A 14,032-nucleotide genomic window follows, 5' to 3' on the forward strand; every position below is an offset into this window, starting at 1 on the left:
AACAAGCCAACAGCCCAGGAACTAGAACAAGTAACAGCCTGGTAACAAAAATCACAGACTCTATTGAGTGAGCACTTCTCCCTCTACTGTGTGCTTACAGTGACTTTCTATCCAGGATAACCTGGATATCTCTCCAGGGCACAATTATCCAATATAATTGTTTGGAAACAAGGATCCAAAAGGTGAAAAAATCTCTTAGGCTAAAAAAGATGATGCCTTTTAAAAGGTAACTGTTTCCTCTATACAGCTACCTTGCATATAATACGTAGAAGTTTCTCCCCTTTTTTTCTATTTTCATCTCCTATACTTCAGGATTAAACTCAATTTCAAAACCAATATAAGTTGGCCAATTCTCCCAGTCCCGTCCATGTCTTTCAAGCCTGCTACCAAAGGGCTTTCCACTACCCTGAGATTTATTGATCTGACAGACTGGCTCTGCCCTTCAGCAAGGTGGATCAGATAATGAACCTCACAGTGGTGATTAGTGAGAGGCCATCAGCTGGTTAAAGGAGTGGTGACAGTGACTTTCTTTAATTTCCCTGGGCAGTTGCCCCCACCTCCCTGACTTTATTTGGCTGAAGCCCTAGACAGCCCTTGTAACGCTTTTCTTTGCACTAATTACAGATCCAGTGTGCCCAGTGCCCAGGCCCTTTCCCTCCACAAGCAAGGCACGCAATCACACTAAGAGGCAGCCAAGGAAATGAAGGTGGGGGAATCATGACACACAAGTATTGCATCAGGCGTTCTCCTTCTCTGTGGCTTATTATAGGCAGGCCACTCCTCCCCGTTCAACCCAAGAGGCAAGTGTGTCTGTCCTCCCCACCTGAGGTGTCTTTCTTTGGAAACATATCACGGAGGGAGAGAGAAAACATCATCTCTGCTCCTAACTCACGAGCACTGTGACATGGGGTCTCTGCCTCCCTGCCAGGACTCACGGATCTATCCCTCCCTAAAAGACAGAATTCTTTACCAGAAATCCTAGTTGTGAGCTATCCACAGTTTCCCTTCTAGTTGAGTGGGTCATTTTTAAGACTGCAACCTCCTTTGTGCAGTTATCACTGCGAAAAGTCAAAGTACTGTTATGGTACCCACCAAAAACATTTCCCGTTAGCACAACTTAGAAGAGGTAAATTTGCATGGCAACACTTGAGGCCTCTGATGTTACCACAGTGGCAAACCGTGCTCTTTCTAGCACACCTTATAGAGTTTTGAGCTACCTCCTGAGGAAAGGGTTGCAGTGGAAATAAAAGTTCCCGGAAGATCTATTTGGGAGGAAAGAGGTGACCAAAAAACAAACCAAAGGGGGAAGTCTTACTTGTACACTCTCATTTAATAATTGGAATAAAGGATCCTTCTTAGATTAAACCAAGAAAGCAAGGGCTGCTGTCCCCTGTAACCTCTGGAAAAGCTGACAAATACTGCAATTCCTACAAGCTCCAACACTATTCCTCTATTCGCTGCCAATGAAGCTTCAGTGGCAGTGAAGCCTGACTGAGGAAGACCAGAAGTTCATGTAATGCACATTTCACAATTCATATTTAATTGGAGAAAATGCTGTCAGTGGCAGAGATGAATAATAAGCTGAGCTCTTTACCAGTGACCTCTACATTCATCTAGCTTGGCTGTGGGACATTAATTTTGAGAGTCTTTGTTTTGTTGTTGTTTTAACAAAATGGAACTACTACTTTAAAAACAATTAAAATTCAGTATGCTTTTAGATTTTGACCCATATAAATATATTGTCTATTACAAAAAAATCTTTTTATTTTTTTTAAGTCGCCTTTGGTCTGTGGAAAAGCTTTATTTCTCACAGTAACTTTGCTGACATGCTTGATGGAATAAAGAGACTCTTTCCTCATTTATAAAGTTATCATACTGTGCCAGAAGCCTCTACTCAGGCATTTCTGTCTGGCTGACAAGCAAACTCTCCAGGCCCCTGTTCAGTACTTTCCTTCCTCAACTGAACGGTCTCTTCCCAAACCAGGGCCTTTTCCCACGCCCCCAGGAATGAGCCCTATTATCTGCACTGTCTCTGCTTCTCCCTCCACCTTCCTTCAGAATACCTGGCAAGCTCAAGCTGTCACACATGCCTTGGCCTGATGAAGTGGAAGGAGCTCAGACTTCAGTGTCAGACAGACTTATGTTCACATTATGGCTTTGCACTAACAGCTGTGTGACCATGGACAAATTACTTAGCCTCATTAGCACCCTCATCTATAAGATAGCTGTACCTATCCCAAATAGTTGATACAACAATGAAGCAAATAACCTATATAAAAGTGCCCAGCTCAAGAACTACTAGCTTTTCCTTTCCTTTTATCTATTTGTGTCCTCTTAAAATCCAAGATACTGTCTCCCCTTTCTCTGGCAGTGAAGCCCACCTCCTGGTCCAAGTGAGACCACGGCCATCCTGGCAGCACATCATCAGCTTATCCTCTTATCTGGACCTTCTTAAGATGCCCTATATAACATAAAGTTGATTTCCGAGGTTAAGCAGCTTGTAAGAAAATCCTTCTTCCACTGACTCTGTCTTTCCTGTTTTAGTGGATCCAGTTAACAAACAACTCATATTGAACTTTTTTTCTGCCAAACAGGTCAACATTCAGCTGGAGTCTAAACAAAGGCAACAAGGAAGGCAGGGTCTCAGACAGCCAATGCTGTGTCGCATGTTTGCACTCAGTAAGAGTTCACACAGCAACCATCGCTCAGGGTTATAGAGAGGCAGTGCAAAACTACAGGCTGTTGTGGAAAAACAACAGGAAACTGAGTCATGGCTATCATCATAGGAATCCTAAATCTTAGGTCTCCAGCAGGTGTTTCCGTCAAGGCTGCTTTCCATGGTGGTTAAGGCCCTACTCTAAGATGAAAAAACATCACAGGGACTCTCAGAGTGGAATACTCAGAGATCTCAACTGTCCTGGGGAGAACTTTCTATCAGTGGCTCTCATGGGGAAAGTGAGCTACACTCACTCCCTGCTCAGAAAGTCCTGCCTCACAACTTTACAGCCTGCTTCTCCCAATGCTCCTCAACAACTAGTAATGTGCTAGAGCTGGCTCATACATAAACCGTGAGATCATGACCTGAGCCAAGGTCGATGCTCAACCGACTGAGCCCCCGCCGGCACCCCAAGATTTCACTAGGATTTCTCAATGCCTAGCATTTATTTGTAGTGGCTCTCATCTTAGGATCAGGAGAAAATCAAAAAGGTTTAGAAAGATTACTAATAGGTATACTAGCTTCCAATGTAACCTTCAGATGTGAAGCATCTCTTTTCCCTAATTTACTTTAATCTAATCCTATAAATAAGTTATATTCTTTGCTTTGTCACGATACTTTTAAAGATACCTCTTGCAATATACAATATTATTCGTGCCTCCTCTGAGTCCAAAATCCAAAGCCCACAGTGAGAGTGGAGACTTAAAGAGATAATGGGAGGTAAAACTCCATAAAATTCCGAAAGTAGAAAACTTAAGAATCTGGTTACATTGTCCTATGGTCCTGTGACATATGGGGATGCCAGCAGACCACCTTGCTTATCCTCCTGGAAAATTGCTAAGCCTCCCTGTAGAGAAATGTCTAGTAGTCTCCTCAGCCACTTGGATGAAAGGAACACCAGCTTCAAGAAAGGTTTGCCCACTCGGAAAAACAAAGTAGAATAGTGGTTGCCAGGGGTGAGGAGGAGGTGGGAAAGGAAGTTGTTCAATGGAGAGGGGTTTCGTTTTGCAAGATGAAAAAGTTCTAGAGATCAACAGTGCAATGATGCACACATATCAACACTAGTGTACTGTACACTTAAATGGTTAAGATGGTAAATTTTGTTATGTACTTTTTACCATTTTTTTTAAAAGCTTGGTTTGCTCATTAGGCCTTATCACATGCCTAGCACTGAGGCTGGCTCATACTAGGCCTTTGATTAACACTTATGAATTGAATCAAAGGCAGTACAATTAGGTCAGGGAGGAGAGTCAGTACATTGTGGGTTATGGGGTCTGTGATGACAATTGAAATGACAAAATTGTATTTCTAAGTCATCCAGCCTCTGGATATCCTGTGATCCAAGGACAAGGGTTACAGAAACTCTGGTACTCTTCTCCTTTCTTTCTGTCCTTTTCAGGTCCTTGCTTTGAGTACATTTTACAATCTATGCCTCTCTATTGACCCAATTCCTATCCCTGCTCTTTCAAGGCTCAACTCAATTCTTCTCTCTTCCATATGGCCTTTCCTGACCACCACAACCTGCAAAGGTCTTCCTCTAACAGGAGTTCACAGATCCCACTGCTAGTACTGGTCAGCTATCGATAAGCTGTGTTAAGCCATCTCTTGAACTTATTCCATCCTTTGAGAACAAAGGCCCTTTACCATACTTCTCTATTCCTCAAATGCCTAGCATAATCTGAGCACAGAGCAGGTGCTAAATGCTAAAATACTGATAGGTGAATGAAGGCTGAAGAAAGCAAGGGTGGGCCAACCATTTATTTGCTTTCCCATGGGATATTTCAAAGTCACAAAATTGGTCATGAATGTGACTAAAAGCTTAAGGAATCAGGCACTCAGAGAAGGTTTTGACTTGAATCCTAAATTGTGACTACGTACTCTAGATATTCAGAGCTCTAGAGAATCTTCCGTAAAATTCTACCATGAAGTCCTTCCTCTCTTGTCTATTAGGAAATCAGAGCTGATATAAATCAATATGTCACAGCATTTGTAAACCAAAACAAATAGTGAATAGTTTAAAAAGAGCTCAAGATCTTCAATGGGCATTTTCAAAGGTCTGATGGCATCAGGAACAAGGAAAGTATAAGGTACTTACTACTAAAGGAACTATGCCAGTGATTCTTAAAATTTGGAGGGCAGTGGGGAGGTGTCAAAGACTGGTTAAGAATTTTAAGAAAGATGGACCTTTTTTTTTTTTTTAAAAGATTTAATTAAAAAAAAAAACTTTTGGGACACCTGGGTGGCTCAGTCCGTTGAGCGTCCGACTTAGGCTCAGGTCACGATCTTGCGGTCTGCGAGTTCGAGCCCCGCGTCGGGCTCTGGGCTGATGGCTTGGAGCCTGGAGCTTGCTTCCGATTCTGTGTCTCCCTCTCTCTCTGCCCCTCCCCCGTTCATGCTGTGTCTCTCTCTGTCTCAAAAATAAATAAACGTTAAAAAAAAAAACAAAAAAAAAAACTTTTAAAAGTAATCTCTACACATGGGGCTCGAACCTATAATCCCCAAGATCAAGAGTCACACATTCCACCAACTGAGCCAGCCGGACACCCCAAAATGGACCCTCTTTAAGAAAAAAAAAACTGGGGCACCTGGGTGGCTCAGTTGGTTGAATGTCTTACTTCGGCTCAGGTCATGATCTCGTGGTCTGAGTCTGAGCTCCACATTGGGCTCGCTACTGTCAGCCTGTCAGTGCAGAACCCGCTTTGGATCCCCTGTCCCCCTCTCTCTACTCTTTCCGCATTTGAGCTCTCCCAGAAATAAACAGATATTAAAAAAAAAAAAAAAAAAGGACATATATATAGAGAGAGAAAGTAAAACAGTGATTACAGGGGTGGGGGGAGGAGAAACGGGCAGATGGTGTTTAATGGGCATGGGGTTTCAGTATGAAATGATGAAAAAGTTCTGGAGGTGGATGGTGGTGATGGCTGCACAAAGATGTGAATGTACTTAGTGCCACTGAACTCTACACTTAATAATGGTTAAAATAGTAAATTTTACGTATATTTTATCATATACACAAAAAGGAGTCAAAATGAACAAGCTTCACCATCAACCTTAGACAAATGTGACATGTGTATAAAGTTATAACAATGCATGCAGTTTATCACACTAGATAATGAACAACTATTCTGTCACACTGAGGGTATTGACTGATTAAAAAGCTCGGCCCTCCATGAAGCCAATGAGAAGTAACAGAAAAATGTCATGTATCTTCTGGAAATCTGAAAAGAAGCGCCAGTGTAAGAGAATGGGCTTTGTTCAGTAAGCAATAATGAATTTACAAATATCACTCTGAAATGCCTCAAACAGAGGCTGGAATGTGTCTGGGTGCTGTCGGAACTCAAAATTCACAAATCTCTTGCCAGAAGAAAATGGCAGGCGGGGCAGGCAGATCTAGCAAAGAGCCTTCTCTTGTCTGCTGTCTTACTAAGTGCTATAAATTCCAGTTAACACCTATCCATAGTCTTCTGGGTTTCTTTTTTTTTTTTTTAGGGGTACTTTATTTATTTATTTACTTACTTAATGTTTATTTATTTTTGATAGAACACAAGGGGGGAGAAGAAGAGAGAGAGGGAGAGACAGAATCTGAAGCAGGCTCCAGGCTCTGAGCTGTCAGCACAGAACCTGACGTGGGGGCTCGAACTCACAAACCATGAGATCGCGACCTGAGCTGAAGTCGGTCGCCCAACCGACTGAGCCACCCAGGTGGCCCCTAGGAGTGCTTTAGAATCTACTTGGGGATTAAGTTCCTGATTTTTTTTCTCTCTACTTAGTTTGCTGCTAACAACTACAGGGCCCAAATGGATCCCATAGCCAGCTCTTTGGGAAGCTGTGAATACACTTAACATTAAGTGATAGTAGCCATTTATGTTCAGAAGTGAAGGGGGAGAAGTGTTCCAACACATGTCGGAGATTAACAAGGCGGTCAAATACTTCTAATCTGATAGTGCTAAGAATAAAACCAAGTGCACCCTAATGCTGTCATTTAGAGCCCTTCAAAGTCAGCTAGGGAAGAGAAGCAACAACTATTTTAAGGGCAGTTTTGAAAAGGGTCCTAGAATAGCAACACCCTTCCCCCACTCCCAAAGTGAAAAGGATTGCTAAGAGAGATAGTGTACAAAACTCTGTGACAGCAAGGACTACACTTAGATTATTCACCATGGATCCTCACTACCCAGCACGACACCTTGCAAACGGCAGGCATGTAATTACTTGCTCACTAAGTAAATCTTCCAGAGCCGTTATCTCTTCTCCATTCTTGAATAGGACTGTGTACTCTCCTTCCCCACAGAAATCACCTCATCTCTGGCTTGTGGACTCTTTCTGAGAGGCACTTTCATCACTTCATTTAACTTTGAGAGAAGTTGGAGGAGGGTGAGGACACGTGCTTGCTAATCATCCTTTTCCAGATTGCCTCGTGCGCCAGAATGGATTTTTATTATTGGTCTGTGGCTGCTACTGCTGTAGAAAGATTTCAGCCTGACCTTCCCAAGCTGCTGGGGAATGAATACTGCACGTGGCTGACAGGGAAAATGTGCCTTCCTTTTTTCTTTTCTTTCTTTTTTTTTTTTTTTTAAAGCTTTTAGACTAACCAGAGCTCACTGTGGTAGGAAAGTCACCCTTTCTCTTATTATACAAAACTCAGGATGTTGAATTCTTTTGCATAAAAATGATATAGTAAAACCAATCTGAACTGGTCCAACAGGGAAAAGGTAGCATCTTGAAGTACCTCACAGAAAGCAGTGGCATCAAAGAACAGGACTTGGGGAAAAAAGAAAACGAAAGCTATTTACAAAAGCAGTTTAAATAAGAGGATGGATTCTCACAGCTGGCCTCACAAAAGAGAACAAATATGTCAAAGGGAACAACAGACTAATAGAGTCCTATCCATCTGGCTGAGGAAAGAGCCACTGGTGAGAATACTGAGAGGCCTGTTAGGGAAAAGGCTTGCCTGGTGCCTCACTGAGCTGGCTGAATAGCTTTTAGGAACACTGGAACACTCGTTCATACCATTGCTGGTTGGCTCTGCTAGCAAAAGATTCAGAGAAGGGTTTCACCGATATACTGGCAAAAAAGGGAGAGCATACTTTATTGGTTTGGAACTTACACCTTTACTCTCAACTCATGACTACCCTGGCCCTCCAGCTGGGGAGTCAGGTAGGAAAGAAAGGAGATTGTGTAAATGGGATGTCTCAGTTGGTGCTTTTAAAAACAGAACTCAAGAGTCTCATTCTGAAACATCAAGTTCAATCCCATGCCACGCTAAAGCCCCATCTGTACTTTTATATAATGCAGAGCCGAGTGCAGGCACTTAGGGAGAAGGGGAAATCAGGCCAGACTCAAGGAAAACAAACACATAATGCTATCTGCATCTCCAACTCAGTCCATACCACAGAAAAACCTGCTCAGAAATAACTGCTCGAGGCAAATAGAACTCAATTACTAAGGAAAATCTGCCCCAATGAGGGCTCATATTTTAACAAGCCAAATAGCATCAAATTAAGCTGAACTCAGGGTTTTTCTAATTGGCAGTTTTATCCATTTCTAAGTTCTCATTTCTTATTTTTAAAAATAAAAATGACTCTCTGCCTAAAATTAAAAAAAGAAATGCCTATCACCCACTCTAAAATAATAATTCACCGAATTTTCACCTACATATCTTCTATACAATTAATGAACCCCTTACATGGCACAAAAGCAGAAGCCAGCACTCTATTTAAAGTACTATCAACAAATCCCTTACTAATTGCTCTTAGCAGCCTGGCTCCTGCCACCAGATGCTCAGTCACAGAATGCCTCTGCTATCAAAGAGAGGACAACTGCTTGATCCCTGCCACCAACTCTGGGGAGGGATGTGGCTTACCTGCTCCTCTGACAGTTGGGATATGTGATTCACAGCAGCATAGGATTCAATTTTGGGGTTAAAGTGATTGATGATGGCCCTGAAAAAAAGAATTAACATTAATATGGCATCAGATGGAAGAAGCAGATAAATAAGTTAAAAATAAGTACCAAGTACCCTCTGGTTTAGAGTGTGAGTACATGGGAGTGATTGTCAGAGAGTAACTATCTTTTTATTGACCATGAGGTCACATGGTGGGGAACGGATAACTCTGAAATGAGAAGTGTTTACAATTTATTAGATAAAGAGAAGAATCAAGTGTCTCTGTTCTGCAAATGAACCAGGGGGAAAATCTCATAACCAAACAAAAAACAAAACCAAACCTCCTTCAGGCAAGAAACAAGACCCAGGGGGCTCTCCACTAGGGGGCCCTGATGTTTCAGTCAGAAAGAAAAGTAGTTTTCTCTGCTCTGACTTAGGAGAACAGGGCACTTGGTAAAGCTGGACCAACATGTAGGCTAAATACAATCTCTGAAGAAGCTGAGCTTTATCAAAGCCTAGAACCAACCTTCATACTTGTTAGTTAATAATTTCAAACCACAATGTTATTTCCAGCCATTCAAAATCTGAGTGTCATTTTCAAACACTTCCTTTCCATCACCCTCACATTCAAGGTCACCAAGTCTTATCAAATATAGTTCTTGGGGCGCCTGGGTGGCGCAGTCGGTTGAGCGTCCGACTTCAGCCAGGTCACGATCTCGCGGTCCGTGAGTTCGAGCCCCGCGTCAGGCTCTGGGCTGATGGCTCGGAGCCTGGAGCCTGTTTCCGATTCTGTGTCTCCCTCTCTCTCTGCCCCTCCCCCGTTCATGCTCTGTCTCTCTCTCTGTCCCAAAAATAAATAAAAAACGTTGAAAAAAAAAATTAAAAAAAAAAATATAGTTCTTAAATATCTCTGAAATCTGGGGGCGCCTGGGAGGCTCAGTCGGTTGAGTGTCCGACTCTTGATTTCAGCTCAAGTCATGATCCCAGGGTCGTGGGATTACGACCCACATTGGGGCCCCATATGGGGCTCCACACTGAGCATGGAGTTTGCTTAAGATTCTCTCCCCCTGCCCCTCTCTCCCCCATGAGTGCCCTCTCTTTAAAAAAAAAAAAAAAGTCTGCCATCTGAAATAAATAAAGTTCCATGAAACCAATACTTCGGTGTATACATAGGTCCTTGTCACTTCTTATCTTGTGTAGCAGAAAAAGCACAGGTTTCAGATCAGAGTTTAGCATAAGTCCAAATTGATACAAAAATGATTAAATAAATGGGAAGAGATGAATCTTTCTTTCTTCTTTTTTTTTAGAGAGAGAGCATGAGCAGGGGAGAGGGGCAGGAGAAGAGGGGGAGGGAGAGAGACACAGAGAGAGAATCTTAAGCAGGCTCCACACTTAGCATAGAGCCCGACACAGGGTTCAATCCCACAACCCTGGGATCATGACCCGAGACAAATCTTTCTAACAGAACAATTTCAAATAGTATGTGTGGATACTCTCCCCTTTAGGAGTGGAGTTAGGTTCCCATTCCCACTGAGAGCAGGCTAGACTTAGTGACTTATTTCCAAAGAATAAAATAGAGTAGTAAGAGAGGAAAATGGTAACTTTACAGTAAAGAATCTTGGAAAATACCGTATTATTAGCCAAGTGAAGACGGTGAACATTCATGTGGCATGAATCTGGTATTCACGTAACCTTTGGTATGATCTTTTGAGAAGGGCACTTTGCTTCTGTTATATACTTCCAAAATCCATAACCTCAATCTAATCATGAGAAAAACATGAGACAAAACCAGGCTGGGGGCATTCTACAGAATACCTGGTCAGTACTCCTTAAAGACTGTCAAGGTCATGAAAAACTATACTTGAGGAATCGTCACAGACCAGAGGATCTTGAGGAGACATGACAACTAAATGCAACATGATACCCTAAACTGGACCCTGGAACAGAAAGAGAACATTAATGGATAAACTGGTGAAATCCAAATAAAATACAGAGCTTAGTTAACAGTAATGTACCATTGCCAGTTTCTTAGTGTTGAATAAATGTACCATGGTAATGGAAGATGCAGGAAACCTGGTTAAGGAGCATGTAAGAACTCTATGTATTACCTTTGTACTTTTTCTATAATTCTAAACTTATTCCAAAATAAAAACTTTATTAAAGTGCACATGCACGTGAATGTATGGTAGCACAATTGAAATCAATATATTCTTTTAATATAATTTACTGATAGTATAAAATTCTTGAACCATTTAATCTAATATGGGTAATGAAAGTATAAGCCAAAGCTTAAATAAAAAAAATCATGGTTTGGCCATTTGTTATTTTGGGTTTTTGGGATGCTATATGTCTCAGAGGAAAAAAAGTGGGAATAACACCTACCTTAGCACTTAGTACAGTACCCAGGAATAGTACATTGTAGGCATAAAATAAATGTTTGTCGAAAGAGTGACTAAATCTTAAGAGGATTCTTGCAACATTTATATAATAAAGCAATGTCAAACATCTACCACAGTGCCTGGCACACAGCTGGTACTCAATAAATATTCAATGAATGAATACATCAAACAGGACAGTAATGGGTCAGGAACAGAGTAAAATTCTGGTAACTTGTTTTTCCAGAGACTACCAAAAAGGGTAGAGATGTTATGTGCAAGTTAAGGTTGTAGCTTGGTCTAAATCCAAAGTGGGAAAGAATTTGGACCAAGTAGGGGTCAAATAATTTTCTCATCCAGAAGGTGAAATGTTGAGGATATTGGCAGGGATGACAACAGTCCAGGAGCAGAAAAGGAAAACCAGGAGCCTAAATGCAATGAGAAGACAAGGGAGGAGGTTTAGAGAAGAATTGAGAATCCCACCAAACCTAGCAGCAGTACCAAGTTAAAGTTAATCCAGTGTAGAGTGTGATCACAGGGTCTAGCATCCAAGAGCTAGGATTAAGAAAATAAAACAAGGATTAAGAAAATAAAACACGGTCACCAAATCAATCTACCGTTAAATCTCAGTTATTTTAGGAAAAAGAATTTGAATTCTGTAAATACATTCATTTCACGGTTTTATAGTGGTCTTTTTTTTTTTTTTTCAGGTTTTCCTTAAATTTCTCAGTAAAATTTTTTTGAAAAAATGTTTAAAAAAATCCTGACTCAACTGAACTAACTAGGGTTGTTTGTTTTTGTTTGCCTAGGTTTGGAGAACAGAGAACTCCAAAGTATTCTAGTGTCCGTCTGGGTGGGAGAGTAGCAGCCATGGGCGCCCAGTTGGCAACCCAATGAAGCTGATAAGGTCTGGACAATGAAATAATCCCTGGGAATGAAACTGATGGGGATGCTGTAATTCTGTTCCCTTCCTACCTAAGGAATTCTCTCACTAGGAAAGAAAGTAAGGAAAAAGAAAAGAAGGAAAAGAGAAAGGAGAAAGGGAAAGAAGGAAGAAGAAGACAGGGGAGGAAAGGGATGGAGGGGAAGTGGGAGGAAGGGAAGAGAAAGGGAATGAGGGAGAGAAACAAAAAACCTGGAAGGCATTCTCAAAATGTATACTTATTTCCTTCCCTTCCCAAAGTTATACCCATCAAGTGTCCGCTGGGTCTATGCATGGTCTATATCATCAGGGCATATGTGCTGATATTGTCTGAGCAAACTCATCCTGAGGGTATGACAGATATGCCACTCGGGAAATTTGGAATGAGGATAAGATCATCCTCCAACCTCCCCATGACACTGCCATCCCAGAGCCTCAGATCTCAGCAGGCAATTGAAGCCTCTCACCAGGCATGGGGAGGGACTATTTAGAAAGCTGAGAAAAGGGGAACCTGGGTGGCTCAACCAGTTAAGTGCCTGACTTCGGCTCAGGCCATGATCTCATGGTTCATGAGTTGAGTGCCACATCAGGTTCTGCACTGACAGCACGGAGCCTGCTTGGGATTCTCTCTCTGCCCCTGTCTCGCTCACTCACTCTCTCTCTCTCTCTCAAAATAAATAAATAAAAACTTAAAAAAGAAACAAACAAAAAACCTGAGAGGTGGAACAGTGTAAATTCAGTTAGCAGTCTCCAAGCCAGTAAACCACGAAGGGCATAGAGTACATATCTCTGCTTTACTTTTCTTGCTGTCTCTTTGAGACAGTTACCTGTAAAATCTGAATACTAATCTGATCTACTGGAGATGCCAGGCGCAGGGCACTAAGCCTAAGAGGTAAGAAAAATAGTCTGACACTGGCTGTTCTCTTTCCAGGCTCTTTAGCAAGGAATTTCAGAGAGGGCTTGGAAGCTTCCTATTAAAGTTCTCAGGACTTCATACTGCTGAAATGGAAATTTCTTCTGAGATAGCAAAGAGATGACAAAACACTGAAACCAGGCTAAGTCCGCCCACACTGAGTGACACATGCCTCTGCAGTAACTGAAATACTTAGCTTCTCCTTCCCCAGCAAGTTTGCAGCCTACTAGGGCTCACCTGGGTTGTGATTCCACACTGCCCCACCTGGCCAGGTCCTAGAATAGGATTTATGCCTGAGTAGCTCTCAGTGGGAGAAAGATGAGGTACTACATTTATAAGTGAGGAGCCTCTCTTTTCTTTAGGCTTCCCTTCCCACCAGTATCATCTCCAAAGGGATTTAATACTATCTCCTCTGAACATTTTTTGGTGGGGAGGTGGCGGGGGGGTCTTCTGATACATTCTAACAGTAGCTTTCTCATTTTACTGACCCAAACCTAACAGATAGCAATTGTCCAATGCTTAAGTCTAAAATTTGAGTGTTCCAGAAAGAAGATATGGCAATTTCTCTCTGTCTCCTTCTTCTTCCCTCTCTGCCTCCCTCCACCATGTAAAGGCACAAGGCAGAAAGCAGCTGTGAGCAAACCAGGAAAAAAGTCCTCACCAGAAACTGACCCTTGTGGAACCTTGATCTGGTACTTTTGGCCTCCAGAACTGTGCGAAAACAAACATCTGTTTTTTAAGCTACCTGGTCTATGATATTTTGTTATGGCCATTGAGAAGACTGTACATGGATATTCTACTCTCCACTGGACCCTGGCATTCGGGCAAAGCACACTCCAAGCCTGAGTCAGTCTTTAGCAAAGTAGTAGAGTAGATAAAGTCTGCTTCTCATTCTGCAGGTTACTTCCTCTCTCTGAAGCCTTCATATTGTGGGTTATTATTTCCTTCTCTTCTAGAAGAGGATCCTGAGGTTCCTGTGTGACAAAGTTCCAGTCACAAAAGCCACACATGTAGCTACATGGGTTACCAGTTTCCCAGGCAGAGTGAGCTGGGCCCTTTAGCCTTTACTAAGTGAGAAACACGGACTCCAATAAAGAAAGATCTTTCAGGGGTGTCTGAGTGGCTACCATAGAGAAGGCACACACAGACTGAAGACATACAGTGTCTGAAAAAATAGTAGGTTAGGCCATACATGGCCAAGAAAGAGATGCTCATTTTTCCTTTC

General features: G+C 42.1%; 1 protein-coding gene across 3 annotated transcripts in view; it reads right to left on the bottom strand.

Annotated features, from left to right (window-relative positions):
- Positions 1 to 14,032, bottom strand: part of ARMH3 (armadillo like helical domain containing 3) — a 175,297-nt gene that overhangs the window by 27,536 nt on the left and 133,729 nt on the right. For all 3 annotated transcript variants that reach the window (XR_006208947.1, XM_042959897.1, XM_042959896.1), the window contains one exon: positions 8,577 to 8,655. Coding sequence is in view for 2 of the 3 variants with exons in the window: in XM_042959897.1 (XP_042815831.1) it covers positions 8,577 to 8,655 (79 nt within the window). In the remaining variant the exon portion in view is untranslated. The remainder of the gene's footprint in view (positions 1 to 8,576; positions 8,656 to 14,032) is intronic.

This window comes from Panthera tigris, chromosome D2 (assembly GCF_018350195.1).
Source record: "Panthera tigris isolate Pti1 chromosome D2, P.tigris_Pti1_mat1.1, whole genome shotgun sequence".
NCBI classification, from domain to species: domain Eukaryota; kingdom Metazoa; phylum Chordata; class Mammalia; order Carnivora; family Felidae; genus Panthera; species Panthera tigris.